This window comes from Phyllosticta citribraziliensis (genome assembly GCF_038025025.1).
Source record: "Phyllosticta citribraziliensis strain CPC 17464 chromosome Unknown J3D65scaffold_1, whole genome shotgun sequence".
Taxonomy (NCBI): Eukaryota; Fungi; Ascomycota; class Dothideomycetes; order Botryosphaeriales; family Phyllostictaceae; genus Phyllosticta; species Phyllosticta citribraziliensis.
This window is the reverse complement of record NW_027117338.1, coordinates 1519537-1544038: the sequence shown is the minus strand read 5'-3', so window position 1 is coordinate 1544038 and position 24502 is coordinate 1519537. Positions and strand designations below refer to the sequence as shown.

The 24502-nt window shown below is 54.8% G+C and overlaps 7 protein-coding genes and 2 non-coding genes across 9 annotated transcripts; 3 read left to right on the top strand and 6 right to left on the bottom strand.

Moving 5' to 3' along the window:
• Nucleotides 1–5: 5 nt before the first annotated feature.
• On the bottom strand, nt 6–2585 carry J3D65DRAFT_609904 (uncharacterized protein). The gene has a single exon (XM_066798736.1). It carries the CDS (start codon nt 2469–2471, stop codon nt 246–248), a length of 2226 nt encoding a protein of 741 aa, XP_066659769.1. The 5' UTR covers nt 2472–2585; the 3' UTR covers nt 6–245.
• A 254-nt stretch (nt 2586–2839) lies between these two features.
• J3D65DRAFT_544946 (uncharacterized protein) lies at nt 2840–6604 on the top strand (the record flags this gene model as incomplete). The annotated part of the gene is made up of 2 exons (XM_066796739.1): nt 2840–5708; nt 5766–6604. 2 exons carry the CDS (start codon nt 2840–2842, stop codon nt 6602–6604), a joined length of 3708 nt encoding a protein of 1235 aa, XP_066659768.1.
• Nucleotides 6605–6986: 382 nt separating this feature from the next.
• J3D65DRAFT_23988 (uncharacterized protein) lies at nt 6987–8071 on the bottom strand. The gene is made up of 3 exons (XM_066794748.1): nt 7763–8071; nt 7167–7673; nt 6987–7076 (listed from the first exon to the last, which is right to left on the bottom strand). The coding sequence occupies exons 1-2, from the start codon at nt 7919–7921 to the stop codon at nt 7416–7418; spliced, it is 417 nt and encodes a 138-aa protein (XP_066659767.1). The 5' UTR covers nt 7922–8071; the 3' UTR covers nt 6987–7076; nt 7167–7415.
• Nucleotides 8072–8225: 154 nt separating this feature from the next.
• Nucleotides 8226–9911, top strand: J3D65DRAFT_23976 (uncharacterized protein). The gene is made up of 2 exons (XM_066794746.1): nt 8226–8574; nt 8621–9911. Exons 1-2 carry the CDS (start codon nt 8315–8317, stop codon nt 9720–9722), a joined length of 1362 nt encoding a protein of 453 aa, XP_066659766.1. The 5' UTR covers nt 8226–8314; the 3' UTR covers nt 9723–9911.
• Nucleotides 9912–10713: 802 nt separating this feature from the next.
• J3D65DRAFT_663776 (uncharacterized protein) lies at nt 10714–11271 on the top strand (the record flags this gene model as incomplete). The annotated part of the gene is made up of 1 exon (XM_066802695.1): nt 10714–11271. One exon carries the CDS (start codon nt 10714–10716, stop codon nt 11269–11271), a length of 558 nt encoding a protein of 185 aa, XP_066659765.1.
• A 1297-nt stretch (nt 11272–12568) lies between these two features.
• On the bottom strand, nt 12569–12685 carry J3D65DRAFT_t4. The gene has a single exon. It is a non-coding gene; the product is annotated as a tRNA-Trp (tRNA).
• A 947-nt stretch (nt 12686–13632) lies between these two features.
• J3D65DRAFT_t3 lies at nt 13633–13758 on the bottom strand. Its single transcript has one exon. It is a non-coding gene; the product is annotated as a tRNA-Trp (tRNA).
• Nucleotides 13759–14398: 640 nt separating this feature from the next.
• J3D65DRAFT_23912 (uncharacterized protein) lies at nt 14399–15596 on the bottom strand. The gene is made up of 3 exons (XM_066794743.1): nt 15454–15596; nt 15134–15263; nt 14399–14945 (listed from the first exon to the last, which is right to left on the bottom strand). Exons 1-3 carry the CDS (start codon nt 15463–15465, stop codon nt 14797–14799), a joined length of 291 nt encoding a protein of 96 aa, XP_066659764.1. The 5' UTR covers nt 15466–15596; the 3' UTR covers nt 14399–14796.
• A 7058-nt stretch (nt 15597–22654) lies between these two features.
• J3D65DRAFT_609888 (uncharacterized protein) lies at nt 22655–23922 on the bottom strand. Its single transcript, XM_066798735.1, has 2 exons — nt 23041–23922; nt 22655–22907 (listed from the first exon to the last, which is right to left on the bottom strand). Exons 1-2 carry the CDS (start codon nt 23444–23446, stop codon nt 22831–22833), a joined length of 483 nt encoding a protein of 160 aa, XP_066659763.1. The 5' UTR covers nt 23447–23922; the 3' UTR covers nt 22655–22830.
• Between the last annotated feature and the right edge of the window lie 580 nt (nt 23923–24502).

Here is a 24502-nt window from a genome sequence, read left to right as displayed (position 1 = left end):
GTAATCTCAGCAACTGGGTTGAATTCAGCAGATACGTTGCGCCTACCACGACGTAGGCCGCGTCCAAGGCTCCGATTGGCTGAGCCCTCGCCTCCTTCTCAACTTGAACCTCACGACCACCGCAACAACTGAACTCGGCTTGAATCAAGCATTTACATAGTCAACTTGGTCGAGATTCTTGTCTGAAATCGGTCATGAAGACTCGCTAGTACGCTTCGAAATCGCCTTTGACATCCAGTCCCGCTTCAATCAGTATCATCCTCTCCATCGTCCCCATCCACTCCGTGTTTTCCTGGCTTCCAATCAGTCTCTTCCACTCCCGAATCCTCGCTTCCAGCCATCTGCTCTGCGATCCTGTTGGTATTGCGGCTCCTGCTTTCAGAACATTTCCCATGCTTCCGATTTTCTCGCTGCGCCGTGTCCGGACCCCGCCAGCCAGAGCGACGTTCTATCGGCTTCAAAAAGCCATCGTTGTGTACCGCACCCTCCATTTCAAAATGCGCCGCTCTTTGGTTCAACAGGGTCTGTGATTTTGTCAAGGATGAAGGAGCCTTGCTTCTGGATACGCTCGCCTTTGATGTCAGCTTGTAGCCATGTTTCATGCTCACATGCAACCGTAGCTGCTTAACATCATGGAAAGGGATGCTATGACGCTCGCATGATGCATGCGGGCAATTCTTGGAGATGCCATCCCAAAGAGGCCTGGTCTCATCCTCCTCTCCTCGGGTATCGTCTTCATTGTCGGACACCTCAACATCTGTGGCCTCGGTAGGCTGCACTCTAGCTTCAACATCGCTAGACTGATCGAATAGTGGCGGTAATACGCAGCCGGGAACGTACTGGACGACCTCTCCTGCGTCATTCCCGAGCGCATTTTTTTCCTCGAGGGTGCGGAATTTCATCCCTTCGTTGAAGATGTTGGCGCAGCGTTGTGCAGCACGTTGAACGACAGACGGCTTGAATGCGCCGATCAATGTAGCAGTTCCCAGTACCTCGCTCCAGTCTCGAAGGCCGAAAGTGCGAGACCCGGAAATGTGAGACGCCTTTTCAGTCCCATCACCTGCAGCGGACACGTCGCCCAGACCTGAGAAAGTCGAAGAACGGCGGGTTTGATTCTCAGGGGTTGGAGGTTCTTCGCGAACAGGTGTGCAGTTGCTAGCAGCAGCTTGAGCAGCTTCAGCAGCTTTTTCAGCCTTTTCAGCCTTTTCCTCAGCCTTTTCCTCAGCCCGAAGGCGCTTGTGCATCATGTAGTAGGATTCGCCAGGACGCCGGCGATTTTTGAATTGATTTGGGCGACCCATGGGTTTCTTCACGGAGCCTATGTCTTGCTCATCTGGTCCGTCTGGAATTGGAGCAGGCGAGGATTCAGATGGTTCCAATGCCTTTACTTTCGGGGGCCGACCGCGGGGTCGCTTTAGAAGAGGCTGAGGCTGAGACTCAGGTTCAGCATCAGCATCCGCAGCTTTTCGTTTCTTGGAGCCTGAAGTTTTGGTAGCGGTGCCGCTGACGCCATCGATATGGTTCTGCCTTGAACGATGTAAGGCAGCAAGTAGAGAATCCAGATTGTTAAGAAGGGAACGCATGGAGGGCTGGATGATGCGTTGCGCCGCACCGTCATCTGCAGTCACTACAGGCCTGATGTTGCCTTGCGCTGAATGGTGGTCTCTTGTACCTTGCAGATTTGACGAAGACTCCGATACTGTGTTCCCTGGTCCCCGCCTCCGCGATTGTTGTCGATCTTCGTCATCGGATGAATCAAAATCTTCTATTTCCTGAGCGCTCGCATCCTTTTTCTTGTCGTTTGGATTCCTTCTCTGCGGTATGATGCGTTTCTTTCTTCGCCTTGGTTTGCGTTCTTCCTCCCGGCTGTTCCACTGTTCTTTTGCCTTGCGCAGCACGACGCTCAAAACCAACTCTTCCAGATCTCTGCTGGGTTTGCTCTTCACAAAGCCCTCCTCGCGGATTGTGAATTCGTCTTCCGGGTCGATCTCAGGGACTTCTCCAAACCGCTCCCATTTTCGAGGAACTTCGCTGGGTTCCAAAGGCCATGCAGTCCATTTCCTTGGTGGAGCCCAATTGTTCTCTTGCGCCTTTGCCCCACCCCATCGGCTTTTGCTCTGGTATGGCTTGATACTGGTTGTTGAAGATCTTTGGAAGTGTGACCGAAGTGTATGGGCGATGTAGAGGTGCCGAGAAATGTCGTCGGCTGCGAGGTGCGAGAGCGCAGATTGAAGATCGAGCTCGTTTGCGGCATGTCGTTTCCAGGCTGAGACGTTTCCAGAAAATTTGTTTGGGCGTTCGTCGTCGTCGAATTCGTCGTCGGAGCCGTCTTCGACGTGGTGCTCAATCGACAGAGCTGGTGCGGTGGCAGGCTCGGACGAAGGGTGCGGCGGCGGCGAGGACGCGAAAGTAGCTAGCTGGGCGCTTGGGGGAGAGGTTGGAGGTGGCTGCGGACCACCGAAGAGAGACATGGCGGGTGAACAAGCATTGTCGTGTCGTAACGGTTGATGTCAGTGTCGCGGACAGTTGCAGAGGAGCGAAGCAAAGAATAGAAATTGCGCGTGTTGATCGATGGCCCATCCGGTGATGTGCGCGTGGGTCGGGATCGCTTGATGACTTCAGCGCCGAGCTTGACCAGGTTTCCCTCACCCCCGGCCACATGCACTTCATGGGTCAACCCCCCCGCTGCGCTGCCACTGCTCTCATTTGCGCCGACCTGGCGACCTCTCCACAACTCCAGTCCTCGCTCACCGCGACTTCTCCTCCGCCCACTACTGCGCGCTAGATATGCTCGTCTGCCATCACCCATCTACCGCGACCCTGCGGTAGCATGCCGAACATGGCCTCGGCCAGCTCCACTCCCTCTAGCGAACTACGACGCTCCACCTCGTCGCAACCCTCACCCGGTTCCTCGGCCACTCTGCACTCCAGACGCTCAGCCCTCATTGTTGAGCATACCGAGTCTGGGGTCTCCAAGGGAAGAAAAAGCCCTCTGCGCTCCATACTTTCGGAGGACAGGACCGAAGAAAGCCATGCAAATGGTCGCACGCGCGAACAGGGGCTGTTGGGTGCCGACCTCGCCTCTATCCAAGAGCGCACCCGCAGGAAGCGCTCGCCCCGAAGATCTGGAGGGTTCTTGCTTGAGCCCATCCTTCCTGGAGTCGACTCGCTCATGCGCAAGAGACATGGTCGCTCTGGCGAAAAGGACAAGCTTTTTGTAGAAAAGCGGCGCAAAAGCAAAAGTCCAGGGTCGTACGAGAGCTCTCCCGGGCATCACAGTCGCAGTTCCTCGCCGAGAAGCTTTCCTTCGTCCAGTGGCGAGCCGAGTACAGTCTCACCCGATGATTCTCAAGAAATACATGCCGGTGGGGATGGTAGGCAAGGCACTGCTCGGGAGGCTAAGGGTCTGGGGGTCAATTTCGACCTGCCTGGCGAAAGTCAAGAGCAACACAGCTCCAGCTCTGGCATCGACCCCTTCCAGATTGTCAACATGGCCCTCAGTCTGAACGAGAGCCGACGGAGGCAGTTTAGTGCCGGACAGCTCCCTGCCCCATCTCTTGGGAGTGGCCGTAGGACAACCTCCGCTGGATTCTCGATTCAAAATACTCCTATGCAGGGAAGCTTTGCAAACTATAACATGGGAGGAAGTCTCAAGCAAGCGCTGCAGCATCCGCGCCGAATCTCTCGGAACATGTCACCAAACGGAAGCAGAATTGGCACTCCGCCCTCGCGCCATGTGTCCGTCTCGACCCCAGGCACTGTCATGGACCCAACCACCGGTATCCACAACAACTACACCTTCTCAGATGCAACGCTTGCACGAGCAGCAAAAGCGCGCACCTACATCGAACTCTCCTGCGAATACCGTCGGCTGTTGCAATTTCTGCCGCCTTTGAATCCCGCCGAGTCAACTAGTGCCTCCTTGAGCGCATCTAGCATTCCTGGGACTGCGATTGTCGAGCTGAAACCGAATTCCTTACGGTCTGGTTCGAATCAACTTGGTCGACGATACAATCCGCTTCAGTTTATCCGCAACAGGAAGTTGAGGGCACGTGAGCGCCATGCCTTGAACCCAGACGTGCACGAATTTGAAGATTCAGACAGGGTGCGAGAGTGGATCGACGATGTGGAAGAGGCTTCTCAAGAGAATGGATATCGTCGCGCCGAGAACGTGCTTTTACCACCGTTTGAACGGAATGGCCTCGCTGCCTTGCCACAGAAATTATCTGAGGATGGCAAAAAGGCTAGCATCCTGCTTGGAAAGACACCTAGGCCGCGAATGGACTGGTTCACTCTACCGTCTGAATTTCTAGCAGACGCAGTGTGGATGGAACAGGATAGCCACAAGATGCTGATAGAAGACAGGCATGGCAACAGGTTGTTCCCTGAACCAAGAGCAAGCTTACAAAAGGCTCGCATCAGTCGAGACTTTGCAAGAACCAGCCTGGATAGACAGTCGTCGACAGGCCACGTTTCCGACTATAGAACAACGGACACCAGCGACAACGGGAGCGCCCGTGGCAGGAAAAAGCGCCATTTTCTCCATCGGGATCGTGATGAGAGCCAAGATCGTGGGAGGAAGCTTGGCTGGATCAGATCGCGCTCTAACAGCTCTTCTGGTCTCTCATCTTCTGATGACGATCGAGATGTGCGCAAGAGGGCGGCGTGGCGACGTCCTTCGCAAGGGGAGAACATTGGTCCACTCGAGCGCCATTTGCAGTCCATGATTGAAAATGAGGCAAAACAGGACAGCCAGTCTTCTCCAAATTTCAGCTCTCCAGACAGATGGGGCACTGGCCAGGCAGCTCGGCGCGTAAGGACTGCCCATGAGCATGAACAAGATCAGCGCAGTGAAAAGACTGCCGCACAACAGGCCACGACGCGCCTCAAATCAGCAGCTGAGAACCCAATGCTGGAGCAGCGGCCGTCTTTCGAGTCTTCAGCACCGTTGACGCCAATATCTCAAACCCTCAGTTTGGACCGCAACTCGTCACCAAGTGGACTTGCGTCTCCCGACCAGAAGCCTCATCGAAGATCGAAACTACCTTTCTTCCGCACTGATACTAGCGCTGCCAAGCACAAATCGATTCCCTCGGACATTCTTTCTGAAAGCACACACAGCAGGCCAATCAGCGGAGACCAAACTGATCCAGGACGACTCAGCGTCGAGCAGCTCCATCGATCAAATTCCAAGCCGTTGTTAAACACTCGCAAAACGACAGACAGCATCCATAGCGTCTCCAGTTTTGAGCTCAAAGATGGCAAGCGGAAGGAAGCAAAGGAGAAGGATCCCGGATCTGCTGTTACAAGATTTTTCAAGGGTGTCCGACAAGAAGGCTCAAAAGTGGGACACTTTGTCTTCAAAAAGGACAAGCCCCCAGAAGACAGCGATTCTTCCAGCGACGGCGACCACTCTTCTACCAGTGATTCGGATGATGACATGTCCAGAACAGTGGTCTTGAGCCGGCCAAAGCCGGTATCTCGCACAACAACAGACACCGGTGCCATGTCGGATGCGTCAGACAGCAAGTCTAAATACCACATGGACCTGCCGACCTTCAAATCTGCCAACTCGCAATCCCAAGGAGACAAGTCTGACAGGGAAGACGATAAACTCGATGGTCATCGCCGACGGCCAACTCGTTTTGATCGTCTTGCTCCCCCACGGCTTGATCTTGGTAAAATCAGCTCACGGTCTTCGTCCCCAGGTGACATCCCCGAGGAAACACGTGAAAGATTCCTTCGTGCTCATTCTGCAGATCCAGAGTTACGATCCCGCTCTCCATCCGCGGCCCGGCATCACATCAACGCGCTCCTCGAAGTTCCCGGCGGAGTCGGAAGGACAGGCCACCTGCCTCCCACAGGGCTATCAGTCAAGACCACAACGTCAGCCAACGGTACCCGACCTACGATTGGACATCGTCAGTGGAGCATCTCCAACCAAGCTCTCGACAACCCACGCAGAACATCTGGCGGCCTCTCTAAAGCATCTTCTTTTACGACTCGCACCGAAATCGCTCGAGTGCGCGCGCTCCTCCTCTGTTCCGGCATCAAAGCGGCCGAGCTTGGCCGCCGCGCCCACCAAATCCAAGACCCTCCTCCCCGCTTCCTTCAAAACGCCGCTGCCATAGCCGACAACGCTCCACTATACCCACTCCCAGCCAGCGAAGAGCACGTTCTCGCGGCCCGGATCCTCGCCTCGAGCCTCGCCCGTAACAACGAAGCCCTTCTCGCGGCCACCGACTCGTTCGCGCGATACCGCGCAGCCGAGTTGCGGCGCCGTTGCGAGGCGCTCCAGATTGAAATCGGAGACAAGCTGACGCCGCGGTGCCACAACTGCGCCGACAATGCCGACGCGTTTTTGCGCGAGGTTGGATCCGAGGCGACTCTCGCCGTCAAGGCGATTGTAGACCGCATAGAGGCCATGGGCCGTGCCCGCAGGCGTCGCTTTCGGTGGGTGCGACGTGCCGGATGGGTCATGCTCGAGTGGATGGTGCTCGGCATCATGTGGTGGGTCTGGCTCGTCGTCGTCGTGGTCAGGGGTGTGTTGGGCGTGGGCAAGGGTGCTGGCCGGGCTGTCAAGTGGTTGTTGTGGATTGAGTGATCTGCCTCCACTGCTGAGATGCGCCTCCAGCTGCCCCGTCATCCATTCCCGATTTTTCCTTTTGTCAAGCACATCTTGATTCAGCGCGGCGTAGGTACGGTCCTAGATTTCCCCTCCCTTTTCATTTGATCTTTCCTTCCGTTTTTGGCTTCGAAGCGGCATCGGGTTGGTTAGAGCGTTTTGAGTCATAGTTTCTTTGGCTGTTGGACGGTTGGAGGCACTGCATAAAAAACTCAGGTTGGGCTATCGAGTTATACGGAATACCGCTTTTCTTGATTGTAATTATACACCTCAACTGCTCTTAATTCACACGGCTGCTACGAAACTCGCGTGGTAATTTCTGAAGTCCTTGTCTTTGAGATTGCTCCAGTGGACTCTTCCACGTTTGGATGATGGTCCAGACTTGCTGTCCCTATCGAATGCCCAACATTCTCCTACCCAGTCCAATTTGACGGAATCATGACTACATCACCTGGACCCTCCAAGTGCAAGCAATCCATCAGCCTAGAAGACCTCTTGGAATGATTTTACGAGTACGGCAGGTCATCGAACCACCACGTACTTTGACCCCTGCCTTCCTTCGGCTGCTATGTTGGCTGCTTGACACCGACAAGGTCCAATGTATCTCACGGAGACTAGCCGCCACTAGGACCTGCATTCCGCAACAGTCTCTTTCATTGCCCAACCCGTGGCTATTGTGACTCGCATAAAGCGCCAGCAACCACGATCCACTCTTCCCATCTTTCCTGCCCGGAAACGACGGAAGTCTGACAAGACACAGACACAGCTTCGAGCTTTGATCGTTTCTTTTTCACGCCTCAGGCGCCTCGGGGAACTCCGGCTCGGGCGCGTACATGCTCTGCTCGTACTCGATTTTGGTAATGTACTGGCCAGGCACGACAACGAGGCCGACAAAGCGGCTCGTCATTTGCAGCTTGACAGAGGCGGCGGACGATGGGTTCGAGAGCGAGGCGGAGGAGGCGGCTTCCGGGGAAGAGAGGGCGTCGCGGAGGGCGTGCGCGCTGGGCTGCCGGTACTCATGGGTCTGCGCGAGAATGGTGTTGCGGTCCTGTGCGGGCGGAAGTCCATCGGTTAGCTACATGGTTTGATAGTGGACTGTAGGAGAGAGTTCAGATATGTGGATTTATGGATAGTTACCTTGTCTGTACATCGCATCTGGCCGATGAACATGCGGCCGTCGGAGACATGGATGCGCAGGTTGCGCCCGACGAATTGCGAGAGAAAGGGCATTGCTTGCGCGTTTGTCATTGCAGGCAGGTCGCGCGGTGGCTGCACTGTCTCCGCGGCTGATGCCATCTTTGCCGATGCGGTGGTTGTGGTCTGGGAGGTAAAAGTTTGGTGATGGCGATGGTTTGACGTCTGGAGGAAGGACTGCGGAGAACGTCCGCGATACGCGGAACTAACAGCGCGCGAGGCAACCACATTGGTTTACGTTGAGAGCTTTCAATGATGTGAGATATATGAAGGCATTCATTCATTGGCAGCTCTTTTTTTTTGTCTTTCTGCCACATTTGGACCACCTCGCAAAATATGGTGCTTGCGAGCTACGTCACCATGCCCCGCGGCATCGGGGGATGGACTCAACTCTCCATGTTCCCCAACACTCTACAACCGCACAAAAGTTTCCAAAGCCAACACGTCCACCAACACGGCATGCCCTGAGTTCTCGAGACGCACGGGAACCCAGCCATGGGCTCCCAACTCCTACCAGTAGCTTACAGCTTTCGAATCCCGTCTCTCCACGACAGCACGCCGCTCGATTGTCGCATCCACCACCCGGCGAGTCTCGTCGACCTGGACCTTGATTCGGGCGCAGAATGGACGCGCAAAGTTGCCATTCTCGCGCACCCTTACGCAGTACTGGGCGGAGGCTTCGATGATCCCATTGTTGAAAATGTGGGCGCTGAGTTGCTGGCCCAAGGATATGTTGTGGGGACATTCAACTTCAGGCAGGAATCCCGCAACACTTGTAGACCATGGTCTAATGGAAAGCAGGGGTGCACACAACTCAAGCGGCCGCACGAGCTGGACTGGAAAGCCTGAGCTAGTAGACTACATGTCGTTTGCAGGCGCATTGGTCTGCTACATGCACGCCTTGAAGCTTCCGGGGGCATCTTCCACAACAGCTTCGCGAACACAAGACGTGAGCGGACATCCAATCCATGTCGTCTTTGGTGGCTACTCCTATGGCTCTCTTATCGTCACGCGCCTCCCTCCCATAGACTCTCTCCTCGCTCCCTTTCAGTCTACGCCCACAAGCCAGGCCGCAAGCATCATACACCAGCTCGCCAGCAGTCTCGCAGCCCGCACAATTGAGGAGCTTGTGGAGCAACATGAGGCCTCGAAAAAGCAGCAGCACCTCAGCCCCACGAGTCCAAGAGCGACTTTCGAGAGTCGACGCAAGAGCCCGGTCACCATCGGTGGCTACGAGAGCGATGCTGCTGCTACGGCGGGGAGCGGCAAGCGAAAGAGCCAGGACGCGGGCGCCAATGGGCGGCGGAGTCTGAGCCTGGACTTGCGCCGCCCACAGAGTTGGGGAAAGGAGTTGCGCAGTTCCTTTCAAGCGCCGCGGCATCACCGCCAGCATGAGAACACAGCAACTCCGGACAAGGACGACGAAGCGCCTCCACCGCCCCTCCCAGCCTCTGGACGGCTCGCCATCTCTCCCGCCTATCTCCTCATCTCTCCTCTCCTGCCCCCGCTCTCGTTCCTCATCGCACCATCCCTCGCCCTCTCGTCTCTTTCCCTCTCCCTCTCGTTCTTCTCCTCCTCTCCGTCTTGCTGCTCCCCATCAACCAACCCGCTCACGACGCATCCTGCCCTCGTCCTCTTCGGCGCCAGCGATGGTTTTACGGGCTCCAAGCGTCTGCGTGCGTGGTGCGGCAAGCTGTCCACTGAATCCAAAGCCGAGGCGGACCAGCAGCAGGGCCAGATAGATGAACCTGCCGCTCCTGTCGCTCCGCCGTGCAAGCATTCGCGCTTTGCATGGCATGAGATCGAAGGTGCAGGACACTTTTGGCTCGAGATTGGCGCGATGGCGGAGCTCAGGGGGCGTGTCAAGACGTGGGCCGAGGGTTTGGGCAACCAGAGTCCATGATGACGACAATGATGACGAGCACACGAATGTTTCCGGGGCTTGGTCGGAAAGTTCGTGACACAAAAGACAAGAGCAGGTAGGGAACCAGTCACGTCCATCAGGGAGCATTCAAGCGTCCACTGTAGTGATTCAGAGGTTGCGTGTGCCACGACTTTTGCTACCAAGCCTCGTTCTCTCACGAAAGTTCCAACAGTGTGGGATCTGGCGCTATCGATTATTTTCCTCGATTCTCCTTCTCGGGACGTACATTGGCGTGTGGAAAAATGGTTCAACCAGATAGACAAGCATAAAGGCAGTCTGACACGTTTCTGTTTGTCTCCTTTCTCCTTTCATTGCCTCACTCATCTTATGTATCTCATATTTGTGCGAGGCATTATATGTATGACACACAACAACACCCTTCAAATTCGAAAGCAAATATCACAACACTCCCGCATACATGTATACCATTGATGGCGCTGACCACTGGGGTGATTAGTTTTGGAAAAGGTGCCCATGGATTCATTTTGACGTCTCTTTCACAAAATTCGGTAGAGGGTGGCTCTGTTACGTATTCGAGCGAGGGTTCCAAGGTTCAAAGACTGGTGGTTGACCGTGTTGACCATCGGTTCCTCTCGCTCAAAAAAATGCTGATATATGTGGTTCAACACCAACCCCCGAGTATGTATAAGACAACTAACCACAGTAATCTCGTGTTGCCATTCTTTGTCACCGTTCCATCGGCACCAAATCCACGATATCGACACGCGTAAACCCCTGCGACATATTTTCCAGAGACCGAGCACACATAGGCCTTCCACGCCAACCGTCCATACACCACTTTCAATTTTCTCGCTCTTCCAGAACAAGCGCTGGACGAAGGATGGAGCAACTCAGCGAGTGCGAAGTCAAAGCCAGCATTGAGGAGGAGTCTTATCGCATAGGATGGCCGAAACTATTGCCTCTCCCCACGACCTTCAAAAAAACCTTCCCGTTTGCACCATCGCTCAAAATGAATTACAAGGAAAAATGCAGTATTTCCGGATCTATCGAAAAACTTCGTTCCAAATTGGGTTTCATGACGTACGACATCGGGGAGCGACGCACGCGGAACAACGACAACATCGAACCAGTGGTGATGCTCGCCATCACTGCCTTCACCAGCGTCAAGGGAAGCAACCACTGGCACGACGCCATTGCCTGTCTGGTGCAGGAGCTCCAACTTGACCGTAACGATCCAAGACTGCACATCGAAATCGATGAGTGCCAGTTCCCTCAGATGCAGATTCTCGAGGCCGGACATCCGGCGATCGGAGTGTGGAAAAGCTCGCTCAAGCCCGCGATTCTACGAATTCTGAAGGAGAGTAGGATGATCTGGCAGACCCTGCAGTTGGTCTATTTCGGTTCCTTGGAGTTTGACCATCGGGAGGTGACGGCCCTCATTGAGGTCTTGGACGTGGACAACGCGCGCTGGAAGACTACAGTCGCTCCAAAGATCAGGGAGATTATCGGGGAGTCAGGCTGTGACATCACTCTCGCCATCTGGCAGCTCGAAAACCCTGTTTTCTAGAAAGATTCCTCGCACGAATTGTTTCTGCACTCTTCCTCGAACCCATAGGCATGCCAGGATGCTCGACTGGATGCTCCTTGTATCGGCCACTGCGAGAGACATGGGCAATTGCCTTGATTAAAGACTGGGAATGTCAAAACGGGCGCGTAATCAATTGCTTTCTTCTTGTCTTAACGTTGATTTCCCTTTCTGGCGCCACTGCTGTTGGGCAGTACGGTGGGCCCCAAAAGGAATTGCAGATGCTCAGCTAGATGTACAGTACAGTGAATGAAAGCGCCCTCGACACGATGTAACCATGGTTGTGCGATGGACCACTGCTCCTTGGCTCCAACCGCAGTACCAGGTGTCCTCATAAGAGAATCAACGACACTCTTGCAAGTTGATCGTGCGGATGAATTCCAAGCAAGTAGCGTCATCTGCTGGGCGGATGTTTGGCTTCTCATCCTGGACAAATCCGATAGCTTCCTTCGACGTGTTCGACTTCTGTCGAAGCTGCGCAATTTTTCCAAGCTCTACAACGACTACTACCATCTGTTTCACTCGGAGCGAAAACGATCGAATGGAAAAAAGGCCGTTCGGAGCAGATATTTTGACGAGCGACGCGTGGTCATGTCGTGTTCACAGTGCGAAGGCAAAGAGTTGGGAAGTGGCGAGGAAAATCCAGTAGAGAGCTCATTGGCGATTTCCGGGTTCCAGTCGAAGTGAACGCAAGAAGCTCTCGAATGTTGCGACGGAAGTGTGTTGGATAACGGGCGGATACCGCTGGTCGAAGCAGACGCAGTCAGCTCGGCATGCCGATTGTCGGCAAGGAAATCCCCAACCGCCTCGCCGACCGATAATAATGCCAAAGCCGCCGCTCTCTCTCACCACTCCCAATCTCAAACTCCCAAAGCCTTTCATCCCAGACAGAGAACGGATTTGCATAGGACGAGGTTCTTCGTAATGAGGCGCGTCTTTGCCGCAGTTGCCCTTGTTTTATCGAGCTCTTGATCAAAGGTTGAGAATGCACGGAACACCCCTTGTGCAACAAACAAAAGTAAAGTCGTCTTTGTCTCACTCCCAGCCCTGTGCAGCTTCTGTGCCTTCTCATAGATCGTTTAGGGATCTGCTGACGCCGAAAGACACGCGAAACATTGTTCACTGTGAAACTGTCCAGAAGTGAACAGGGGCAGCTTGAAAGGGCGGCTATTGGGTGCCACTCGAGGTATTATATTGAGCCGCTAGAAAGGATCTCCTTTGGCCCCAAAAGTGGCCCCAAAAGGTTTGCCGATCTAGGGGACGAGGTGACAAAAGGTGATGAGGATGGAGCGATTTGAACGCTCAACCTTCAGGAAGTTCCAGTAACCGAGAACACCAAGAATGATTCTGCACGGAGGCTCTGGAATCTGACGCGCTACCGTTGCGCCACACCCCCATTTCATAATTGACGGTGATGTTTTTTAGTTACATATAGTTAATGTTGAAGCATTTCTCAGTAAGCCCAGAGCTCTCAAGCGCCCTAGCATCCCGAAATCCGAGTTCCGGGGATCAACAAGATATTCAGTGGCCTGTTGACTGCAATTCAGAGTATCTGGCATCACCAGGGGCTGAGTTTTTCGACAATTGAGGGTTAGAGCTCCACATTAGGCAGGGGTGGAGCCACAGTTTACGAGACCAAAAAATGCAGCTTCCAATGAATCTCCAAGATTCGAACAAAGACGGAGCGAGACAGTCGAAACCATCACTGTCTGACTCGGATAGCTGCTTTAATCTGGCTGCCAATAATTCTTCAAGTAGAGCATGGGGAACGGTACTAAAGCAATGAAGAGACGTTCCGGCGTACTCGCATGCCGAAGCTGACTCAGTAAAGTGTCTTCATGTGGAACAAATCCCTTGCATCAGATCCCAGCCCAGCGCTATCGTTGTCCATTTCTACTGCCGCTACCTCGCACGTCACCACTTTTCCATCCCCTGTTGATTCGGCCGGTGTATAAGGCTCTGTGGCTCCGTGGTCACATCAAATCTCTCGATCTCTCCGCCCCCGTCCAAGTCTTTCGCGGGAACCGTCCTTCGTCGCAACAATCAGAATGCCGAACTGAACCCCGCTCATCTGCCCGACAAACAGACCGATCGACCGACGACCCACCGCGCCGACACCTCAGAACAGCGTCCGAAGCGGCAAAGCGTATGCGACGTAAAGGCGCGTGGGTGCGGCGGTGGGCCCGACAGCCGGCCATTCCGCAGAGATCTAGTCTCGCCGCACACGGCTACCCAACAAAAAAGGCATCGCGAACAAAACAATAGTCCTGCGGTCCAGACAAACCTTGTGCCTTCCCCATACTCCGCTCCACTTCGCCGACATAAAAAAGCAAAAGAAAGGGTTGAGGATGATGCGATTTGAACGCATAGCCTTCAGGAACTTCCAATATTGTCTTCAACAGGCCTTTTGTGTGGTCCTAAATGAAGATATTGCTGGAATCTGACGCGCTACCATTGCGCCACACCCCCGTTTTTGATACAGGGATCCTGCGACTTTTGGGTTATGAATTGGTGAGAACGGTTCAGGGGGTTAGGGGTCTTCGACGCCGTGTTGCTCATTGTCAATGGTCCTACAAGGTAAGCGAAGTCTAAACGACTTTGAGAGGCAACTTTGGAAGTGGTCGAGGTCATTGACTGGTTCGTGGTTGTCAACTGAACTGGTTCATGAGGTTTGTATGGACGACACCAAGCTTCATGAGTCGATCGAGTAGGGCTTGCTTCGAGAAGTATCATGAATCCTAGGTTCGCGAACCTCGCAAACAGCAACCGCGAGGCGGCGGAGATGCTCCGTTGGTTTGATCTTTATTGACCACCACTTGCGTTCAACACCTTGGTCGGTCAGTGAGCGCGGTCAGACAAAGTAATTACCCAAATCCACTCATGTCACTCGTTTACTTCAATTTTAGCAAATGCTTGCATGTTTTATGTGTAGATTCCTCCTCTACTCGTCACAATCGTCGTGTACAGGCTCGACATGCACAGGCGCAAGAAGACTAGAAACACCGAGAACACCAAATGAAAGACCAGAACATGCATCCAAGTCTGCTTCTTGAGGGTCGGGCAACTTTCCATTCCCAACCCCCCTGACCGCAGAGAAGCAGAAATTTGACTAACCTCATTCCGCCCAAACAAAGCATTGGGGTATTCGACCCGCCGGGGATATTTATGTTCACCCTTCCACGAAAGCTCCACCAGCCCCGTCGGCAGCGCGCCCACACGATGGGTTAAAGAGATGCTGTCGTTTGGCCCATACCCCGCTTCGACGTGAAAGCACAATGTCGAAAGTGGCCCCTTATTCTCCACGACCCCTGAGCACCCAACGCAGGAAATGGATCTGAAAAAATACACATACAATGTCGTCGTCCGACTCCGCTTGCATCGTACAACGAGTCGCCATCAATGAAAGGTCATACCACGCAGGGCATCAACCTCCGCACTCCCAGGTAATCCCTCTTCTTTGCCACAGACACCGGAGAGGCCGTCTTCAACTCCGACCTCATCTCCAGCTCAGTAGTAATATCGCCGCCGTGGCCGCGACGCCGAGTAAGTGCGCCGGTGGTATCTTTGGTAGCCGGGGCCGCCGTACGTCGTTGGGTAGTTCGTGCTTCGGTAGACGACGCGTCGGCGCGGCGACGTCGCGATGATGAGCCAGGCATCTGCAAGAGACTTGCGTTAGTCTGTGAAACTGTCGAGACATGGCCCGCTGGTGGCGCAAATTGCGCGCGAAGTGCGAGTCGGAGAAGCACACTTGGCGCATTCGCTTGCGCATCGAAAATGATGATAGGGGCGAAGAGGGATGGAAATAATGCGGGAGACGGCGCTCGATTCAGTGCGAAAGACTTACGCAGAATTCCGGGTATCCAACCCAGCAGCGTCAACAGGATGTTGAGGCAGAAATTCAGGCCACAGCCTCGCTTGATCAGGACGACGAGTGGAGGGAGAAAGATGGCGATGAGGATGAGGAGGCAGTCTTCCTAGAGCAGCATGTCAATAACGCCGCAACATGGTGCAGTGAATGAGTGTGTAGTCGAACGCGACTGCTCCCCTCCCGGGCAACCCCGGACATCTCGGAAGGCAGGAACGGATGAGTGAATGAAAGATTTGGAGGGATGGGAGAAGAAGGGAAGCGCGTGGGCGGAAACGGTAGGGATGTAATATACGTACTGCCGTCGACATTGCGCCTGGATTGTAGACGTCGCAGAGTGGTAGGGTATGCTACTGAATGCGGACTAGATAGAGGATGATAGGTCGGATTATGTTTCGGTGATTACGCGTAAGGATAGACAGCCGTGGGATCCACCGGAAAGATGCAAGATGCTGTTAGGTTGTCGAATAGAGCAGGTAAGAGACCAGGTCGGGGAAGGATGTGGTTTGCGGAGGGGATGGGTGGTGAGGTCAGGTAGTTTGGGTATGAAGTTGGGTTGACGTCGCCTAAGACATGCGACCAAAGCTAACCAACCCACGGACAACGCAGCCTGACCACAGCGGTGGAGCGCAAGTAAGCAGGTTGATGAGAGAGCGGAGTGGAGAACGATCTACCAAGCACATTAGAAATATATCCGCTTTGAAACGCGTCCCTAACCCCCGCCGTCAGCCAGCCGCACCCGCACCCGCACCCAGCATCTGCCTACTATGGCGGCAGTGCATTTCTCGACTGGAGGAGCTATCTGCAGCTTATTCTGACCTTACCTCACCTCCAACAGTCTTCAACACGCAATCAGACATGCAGGAATCCAGCCTCCCGATATGCCGGGCCTCAACTTCATGCTGCTTCCCTCTCACGGTCCTGACCCAAGTGAACTTCCTTGGCCACCCTCATGGATGACACGATGAGCGCATCCCAGCTTCCCCACAAACAACGACAGCGCCAATCCGAGAGACGGCCGGCGGATGCTGCTCCGTAGCCATTGGCATACGTCATAGGAAGCGCGCGGGATAGTGGCGGACTGGGTCAAGCAGACGGAGGCGCCATTGAAAAAAGGGCAGAATGGGCACAGGACAAGAGACGGGGAGGTCGTGGGTTTCGGCTCGGTTTAGCTACCCGGGCTTGCTTGAGCTGCCCTCTGCCCGTCCCGCCGTGTTACGCGCATGAAAGGTTGTACCTTGCGCTGGGTTGGCGTCGACTTTGTTCCCCGCGTCTGTCGACTGTGCCTTGGCTTCTGCCTACCTGTCACGCTACACTAACCGCGCACAGAGGCTGGGTCTCGAGACGTTGGAGCTGCAAGGAGACAAACTGGAATTTGGTCAGCAGTTTTTGCTGTTGGCACGCTGTTGTACTGTACTTCGCGTTCCCCTCCAAAACCCAAAATGCATCTGCAAGCTTTCCGAGACGAAATGCAGCGTAGCCCGGTACTAACCGACGCGCGTTCTTTGCTTGGCAAGACAAGCTGATCGAATGGGAAGAGTTGTGTTGGGGAGGGTTCCCTGGGCGACAAAGTCGAGTCGGGCTGCATGGTCTTTTGGTCGGACGGAGATTCGGTGACCATTCCTGTCGGGGGTTGCATTTTGACGTCACTGCTCGTCCAAGTTGTGGAAAACCTCATGTGCAGACAGCCACAGAATCGTCGTGTCAATGCTGAGTGCTGACAACAGCCGTCACGCGCAAATCGGCGTTTTGCCACTGTAGGCGTTAGCCTGAGACTCAGCCTTGTCGGATGCAACCCGAGGTTCTTCACAGCCTCGCCCGGTTAGACTGTTGACCATGCAAGTCAATATGCACCTTTTGGACCAATCGTTATTGGCTTGAAATTGCCGACTTCCGTCTATTTTGAAATGATACAAGGCTCGTGTGAAAAGTGAAAAGTCCACCAGCTCCTGTGGTGGAATGCCAGACTTGATCAAAACCCCCTGTGCCCTGTGGTGTGCGCCTTGTGTCCGGTAGCAACGAAATGACCGCTTGCTCGACTTCAGCGTCGCCAACGAAAAGCAAATTTTTAGAAACTAGCAACGTCAAGCAAAAAAAAGTAGAGTTGGCAAAACCCCAACCTCGCATCATCTGGCACTCACGATCCAGCATTACCGCCCCCTCTCGCCCTCTTGGGACCGCCACCATCTCCATCTGTGCCTGCATCGTCTCTCGGCCGCTTGTTGGGGACGAATTGTCTCGCGCTGGCATTCATTCCCCTTCCGGCACCAGGACCGCCATCACCACTTTGGCCTTGACCTTGATTTCCTCCTCCTCGGCCCCTACCGTGACCGCCACCCCTGCCTCGCTGACTGCCAGGGCCTTGCTGGCCGCCGGTCTGCTGGTTTGGCCCATTACCAGCTTGGCCACCACCACGCCCACCTGGCCTCGGGATGCCGCCGCCACGTGGAATGCCGGTGCCACCTTGACCGATAATGTTGCGCAGCGCCTGCGGGCCAGTCCCAGCACCCGGGGGCTGTCCTTGCGGTGGTCTATTTGGAATTCCTGCTTGCTGCTGATTTTGGAAAGGAGGAGTCGGCAGCCCTTGTCCCATTTGTCCCATCTGCCCCATCTGTCCCATTTGCTGCTGGCCAAACGGCGAGTTTGGTCGGAATTGATTGCCTATGGGACCGCCCATGGGACCGCCCATGGCGCTACCGGGGCGTGGAATGCCGGTGCCAAAAGGATTCCCGGGCACAGGCTGGCCTTGCTGATTTTGAAATTGGTTCAGGGCGGCTTGTGGACGCTGCTGACCTTGACTTTGCTGAACTGCACCTCCAGGTTGACCAAACGAGCCGCGCGGCGCTTGAGATTGACCAGGCGGCTGCCCTTGGGGCTGTACGGGCGACGAGACTTGTTGGTTCTGCTGCGGTGCTTGTTGCTGGATCGGCTGGATCGGCTGGACCGGCTGGACCGGCTGCTGCTGCTGCTGCTGCTGAGGAGTAGCTTGAGGAGTGGCAGCGGGCTGTGGAGATGGAGCCGCTGTTTGTGCAGCAGGCTGCTGTGGCTGCACAGGGGCTGCTTTGGCATCCTTTGCAACCTCCCAGACCTCCACGACTGGTTTCTGCGGCGTTTCTTCTGCTGCCTTCTTGACAATTTCGACCTTCGCCGCAGAGGTGCGTTCCTTGTTCTGCGCCATGTTGACCTTTAGAGCCTGACGCTTCTCCATCATGGTGACGGCAGATTCCTTGGCCTGCTCGCCCTTCTTCTTCAGCTCTTCAAGTTCCTTTTCATGAGCTTCGGCGAGTTCCTTGGTCTTTGCCTCGAGTTCGGCCGCGAGTTTCTTCTTAACGTTGTTGGAGAGAATGCTCTTGACGGTTGCGTTGCTAGTCAAGAACGCCCGAATTTCGCCATCGGACAAGTCTTCAAGGCGTACCTTGGGGGTAGCCTCCGTCGGAGGGATTTCAATCTTGACAGGAGTTGCGCTGGAAGCGTCGTTCTCAGGCGCAACGGCAGCAGGAGTCGAAGACGATTGTTCGCTTTGGATACGTTCCATCTGCTGCTGGTGTTGGGATTTGATGCGCTGAATCTCGGCCTGGTGCTCCTCCTTCAACTTTCTCATCTCCTCTTCATGCTCGGCCTTGGTCTTGGCAATCTTCTCCTCGTTCTCAGCCACCATGGCAGCCTTACTTTCCCTTAGCTTGGTGGTGAGTGTGCCCTTCATTTGGTCTGCCCGAGCCTTGAACTTGGCTTCCGCCGCAGCGATCCTCTCCTCGGCATCCTTTTGGATGGCAGAGATTCGAGCGGCGACGTCGTCCGCGCCACCCTCTGTGGCGGTTGCCGATGCTGCCCGGAGAGCCTCAACCTCCTGCTGCGCGACAACAAGATCCGATTTGGCCTTCTCCAAGGCTTCGAGGGTCTCGGCATTGGCTTCTTCCGATGAAGCTTGGGCAGTTGCAGTCTGTTTGAGTTGAGAGACTTCGTTGTTGGCAGCATCCAATTGCTGCTGAAGATTGCCCTGGACCATGGTCAGCCTACTTGTCGCTACAAGCGTGAGTAAACTTACGACTTGAGCCTCCAGCTCTTGCACTTTCGACTGTTGGGATTGGAGACTCGACTGCTGCGCTTCGAGAGTTGACTGTTGTGATTGAAGAGTGCCCTGTGGCGCGTTAGCCATTGAATGTTGAAGACCAGCCCTGTACTTACGATTTGCGCCTCAAGTTCTTGCACCCGGGCCTGCAAGGACTCAACCAGGCTTTGAAGTTCAGCAGCCCTAGCAGCCTCCTCGGCAGCCTTTGCCTCGGCAGCATTCGCCCGCGCTTCGAGCAGAGCGACCTCAGGGCTTGGAACACCAGATTCATCAACCTGGCCTTCCTCTGCGTCTTGTGACTTGTCGTTGTCTTTGGCCTGTTCAGCAGTGGCAACGGCCTCGTCCCTGGCTGCTTTCGTGGACTCGAGCTCCTCCTTAACTGTGGCGAGTTCTTGCATTGCCTGATCGCGTTCTTGAGTGACGTTCTGGATCTGCTGGTTGTGGTCTTGGTCCCTGTCTCTCGCCTGTTGCCGCAGCTTCCTGACCTGCTCCTTGAACTGATCCACCATCTTGGCCTTGCGCTCCTCAAAACTCTGCTCGGCCTCTTTCCTTGTAGTCTCAGCAACGTCCTTCTTCGCTTGTTCAATCTGCTCCTCAAACCCAGAAATCTGCGTTTGGAGCTCCTGAATCTGTGTCTGCAAAGGTTCAGTCTCAGCGACCGCCTGATCCTTCTCTGTTTGCAACGTCTCAATCTTGTTCTTCATCTCGGCCAGCTCTTCGGGGTCAACGCGGTCGTACTTTTGCAAGATGTTTTGAGTGCGCTTTTGCCAGCGGTCGCGGTCCTCCTGCAGCTTTTCAAGCTCACCAGCCTTGAATTCGACATCGCTTTCCAGCTCGCGCACCCTCGTCTGCAGCGGCTCAATCTGGGCCATCAAATTTTCAACCTCCTTAACCTTTTCAGCCAATTGAGCTTGGGCCTGGCGAGCCTCGTTGCGGAGGGTAACGCTGCTCTCGCGGAAGAGGTTGAGTTCATTGATCGTCTCCATGAGCTTGCTGTGCGAAATGTTGGACTGCTCCTTCTCAAGAAGGTTTTGGCGTTCCTGGTTGAGCTTCTCACGAGTCTGGTCAAGTTGAGCCTGGGTATGATCAAGCTGCTGCTTGTAACGCTTGGCCTCTTGCATGGAAAGCTCGTACTGGACGTCGACAATCTCCTTTTCGCGACGAAGGTAGCGAATGACCTCCTGCAGATTTTCCGTGTCCGGAGGCGGTGTGGCGCCAGCGTCGGCCTGTTCGCCGCCCAAGGAAGCGCGGCTCTGCTTGAGTGCAGAGATTTGTGCGCTGACGGTTTCCAGTTGTTGGTGCAGTCTCCGATTTTGGTCGTTGACCTCCTCACGACGCGTCCTCAGATCCACGAGCTCACGTTCGTACCTGGTTTTGGTTTCCTCCCAACTATCTTTGTTAGATTCGAGTGCGGTCTTAGCAGCTTGAGCCTCGGACTTGAGCTCGCCGACTTCTTCCTTGAGCTCATTGTATTCAGTGCGGACCTTCTGCAGGTTCTGGGAAGCCTCGGCATGCTTGATGAGCTCAACCTCGTAGTTTTGTTGAGCGTTTTGGGCAATGCGAGCTTGAGCCTTGAGATCTTCTTGGCAAAGTTTGGCAGTTTCCTGGTAGCGCTCACTCTCGTCCTTGAGGCGGGAGACTTCGCCCTCGAGGATAGTCTTTTTTTCGTTGAGGCGAGCCATGTCCTGTTCATGACTGCTGCGAACATTGGACAGATCGGTGTTGGTTGTAGCGAGCTCGTTCGAAATCTCCTCCACGCGTTGCTCCAAGTCCCTAATCTTGGCATCCTTCTCCTCGAGAGACTTGTCCATCTCTTCGCGATACATTTCTTGGGCCTCACCAAGGCTCCGCAGTTCTTCTTCACTGGACTGGCTAATTGCCTTATACTGCTCCACGTCATTCCTGGCGGCCTCGAGCTCGTTACGGGCAATCTCAAGGTCGCGCTTGAGATCAGCAACCTCCACAGCCAGTTCCTGCTCGCGCGTGAGTTCACCAGAATCGACCTCCTCAGCCCCACCATCCTGCGCAGAGCTCTCATGGCGAGGAGTGGGCCGTGGTTGCAAAGCCACAGCTTTCTCTTCCGCGTTGCGGAGTTCGATTCGGAGCTCGTCGACCCGTGCTTGGAGCTGATCGCGTTGCGTCTTGGCAGCCACCAGCTCTTCTCTGGTATTGCTGAGGCTCTTGACAAGGTCGTCAATTCTCGTCCTGTTCTGTTCAGATTCGTATTCGCGGCGAAGAGCAGTGCGTTTGCCGTCTTCGACCTCGTCATCAAGCTTGCGTTTCACAGCCTGAAGCTCCGACTCCAAGGTGTCGATGCGGCTCTGCAGGCGGCGGCGGTTCTCGGAATCGGAAAGCTCGCGTTCGTTCTGCAGATTTTGAAGGTCTGCGATCATCTTGTTCAGCCGGGTGCGCTCGTCGCTCAGGGCGCGGTTGTCCTCTGTAAGACGAGCCTCGATGCTCTTCCAGAGCTCCTTTTCGGCCTTCAAATTGGCGGCCTCATGCCGCAGGCCTTCAACTTGAGACTTGGACTCGAAGAGTTCTTCTGCAACCTGCGCAGTCTTCAAATCTTGTTTGGCTGATGTCTCGGCCAGATTCTGCGACCTCTTTTGCAACTCCGCGTTTTCGTTGCGCAATTGATTGAAGTTTGCTTGGAGAAGCTCATATCTCTCCTGTGCGAGAGCAAGTTGGGAGCTGTTTCGGTTTATTTCGATTTGCAAGTCGCTCTTTTCTTTGGCGAGTCGATCAGCCTGTTCCTTGATCATGGTGCGATCGGTGACAGACTCCTGGCGGAAGGCGTCAAACTGGGTTTGCAGGTCCTTGAGTAGTTTGGCGTATTCTGAGAGATCTTGCTGGGGAACAGTGCCAGGACCGACGCTTTGCGAAAAGCTACCGGCCGGTGGGGTCGATGGTCCAACTGATTGTCCAAAGATTGACTGAATGTCGGCTCCAGCTGGTATGTTTCCGCGGTGAGTTACCATCCGGCGGAACATGTCCCTCTCCCGCTGATAGCTCTCGGCGACAGTGTTGAGCGTCTTGAGCTCGTCCTCATAGCGTCCAACCTTGCGCCTGAGCTCTTCAAGTTCTTCACGGTCCTTGACTGTTTGATTCTCCTTGGCCTTGGCTTCTTCTCCTTCCATGATTTCTCCCAGCTCGCGCGTCAACCTGAGGAGCTTGCTGTTTTGTTCCTGGAGCTCTTCGATGTTCCTGAAAAGCGTGAGACGTTCGGTAATGTAGCGGCTGGTGTCTGTGGCCCCCTCTTGATGTTCTAATTCGCCACGAACAATCTGCTCGAATTGGGCTTGGTCAGCTGCGCTGAGGGCCTCCATGCCTTGATCGCGGACAGTCAGCTCGAAAAGCAAGGCCTTGACCTGCTGACTAAGGTCCTGCATCTGCTGCCGGAGCATGTTGCCCTCGCGGTTAAGGCCTTCCACCTCGCCGGAAGCCTTGCGCGCTTCCTTCCTTGCCGCATCGCGTTCCCTGTTGGCGTCCTCGAGAAGTTCGGATATTTCCACAACATTTTGTTCCAGACGCTGATGTCCAACCCTGAGCTCCTCAATTTCAGGTTGCTTGGCCTCCAGATCTTGGATCATCTCGTCGATGGACTGGGTCAGCTTGGCATTGCGGCGACGCTCAGCTTCCAACTCAGCCTTGGTTTGCGCGTGCTCCGAGTAGAGCTGCGTAAAGGTCAGTCCTCCCTTGGCTCGAGATGGCGTAGCGTAGCCAGGCGTGCCAAATGACGGAGAGCCGCCACGGACAGGTGTCGCGATGGCGCCCAAACCATTGATGGCACGTCTGGGAGTCCCGCTGACGGTGACAGTATTCTGCGGACGTGAAGCCAAATCCGACTCAAGCTTCTCAATCTGTTCTTCGAGCTCCCCGATCCTCTGCAGAGACATTTCTTTCTCTGAACGTTCAGTCTCGAGCTCGGCTTGCATTTGACCCAATTCTTCCGCAGCATCTTCCTTGATCTTGTCGAAAGAGGATTGGACATCCTGAAGGCGAGCGCGTGCCGTGTCCGCGCTCTGTTTCTGGAGATCGGCCAACCGGCGAGCGCTGTCCAGCTCAATGCGGAAGGATTCCTCAGCCTTGGCAGCAGCATCTTGCAGTTGTTGGATCCTGTTGAGGGAATCTTCCGCCTTTTGGTTCACTTCGTCAACCCGGCTCCGGAGCGCAGCCTCGGTGCGACGGAGCGACTCGATTGTCTCGTTTGCGTCGTCGTACATCCGCTGGAGCTCCGAAATCTTCGCGCTTTTTTCCTTGCGATATTTGGAGTATTCGGCGTTCTTGGTCTGCAGTTCCGATTCGTACCACTCATTGTTCTTTTTCAGAAGATCAATTTCCTGTTGCAGAGACTGCTGTCGAAACTTGGTGCTGGTGGCCGCATTTTGGGCAGCCTGGTTCTTGTCCTCAAGCTCCGAGATTTCGCGCCGCAGGGCGACAATCTTTTGATGTTGCGTGGAGAGTTCTTCGGCGAGCTTGTCGTGGGCCGTAGTCTTTGCTTCCAGGAGCGCCAGAGTTTCGCGATTGGACGTTTCCAATTGGGACACGCGGTTTCGGAGGACTTCGGTTTCGCTGGAGGAATTTGAAGATGATGACTTGAGGTTCTGCAACTCGGACTCGAGGGTAGAGCGAGCGTTTTCTACAAACAAAAAATCCTAATTAGTTAAGGCGGCGGGAAGTGTAGACCAATTGAACGTGCCTTCTTCGTTCAACTTCCTGCGAAGCTCCTCCACATCCTTCAAGCCCTTGTCGACCGAGGCCTTGAGGGCCCTTGCCCGATTATCACCGGTCCTCACAGCATTTTCGAGCTCGACATCAGAACGAAGCTTTTCGGCCTTGAGCTCGTCAAACTCCTTCGCCTTGGCCTCGATGTGAGAGAGCAGCTGCTGGACAAGCTCGACGGTGGGCGCATCAAGCAAGGTCTGGAGAGTCGGCTCGGGTATCGAGTAAGAGGCGGCGATGTAGGCCGTGTCAATGGCCGCGGTCGCCATGGTTCAGGTTTCCGTGAGGTGAAATCAGCTAGCGCATAGTAGCTAGTCGCCGGGGTAGAAAGTAAAGAAGGAAAGCGCCACAGAAGGAAGGACGACAACAGCGCGGCCGACAAGGACCGACGGGTGTGCAGCTGTCGAAGGGCGCGAAAGGACGGACGACTGGAGATGTTCTTTGAAGGTGACGGCGAAGAGACGCGGGCGAGCTGCAACCAGAACACGGAAGCGCGCTCTGGAGCTCTTGCCTCTTGGCGCGCTGCCGTGCTGTCCACCACCGGCCCGGAGTTTCAC

Coding starts and splice junctions, on each gene's coding strand:
- J3D65DRAFT_609904 (XM_066798736.1), bottom strand. CDS start 2,471: ATGTCTCTCTTCGGTGGTCCGCAGCCACCTCCAACCTCTCCCCCAAGC.
- J3D65DRAFT_23988 (XM_066794748.1), bottom strand. CDS start 7,921: ATGGCATCAGCCGCGGAGACAGTGCAGCCACCGCGCGACCTGCCTGCA. Junction 7,674..7,762: donor AGATGCGATGTACAGACAAG/GTAACTATCCAT, acceptor CCGCCCGCACAG/GACCGCAACACCATTCTCGC.
- J3D65DRAFT_23976 (XM_066794746.1), top strand. CDS start 8,315: ATGGGCTCCCAACTCCTACCAGTAGCTTACAGCTTTCGAATCCCGTCT. Junction 8,575..8,620: donor GTGGGGACATTCAACTTCAG/GCAGGAATCCCG, acceptor AATGGAAAGCAG/GGGTGCACACAACTCAAGCG.
- J3D65DRAFT_23912 (XM_066794743.1), bottom strand. Junction 14,946..15,133: donor TTGGATACCCGGAATTCTGC/GTAAGTCTTTCG, acceptor AGTCTCTTGCAG/ATGCCTGGCTCATCATCGCG.
- J3D65DRAFT_609888 (XM_066798735.1), bottom strand. CDS start 23,446: ATGTACGACGACGCAAACGAGACAATCGAGTCGCTCCGTCGCACCGAG. Junction 22,908..23,040: donor GGCTTCACGTCCGCAGAATA/CTGTCACCGTCA, acceptor GGGAGGACTGAC/CTTTACGCAGCTCTACTCGG.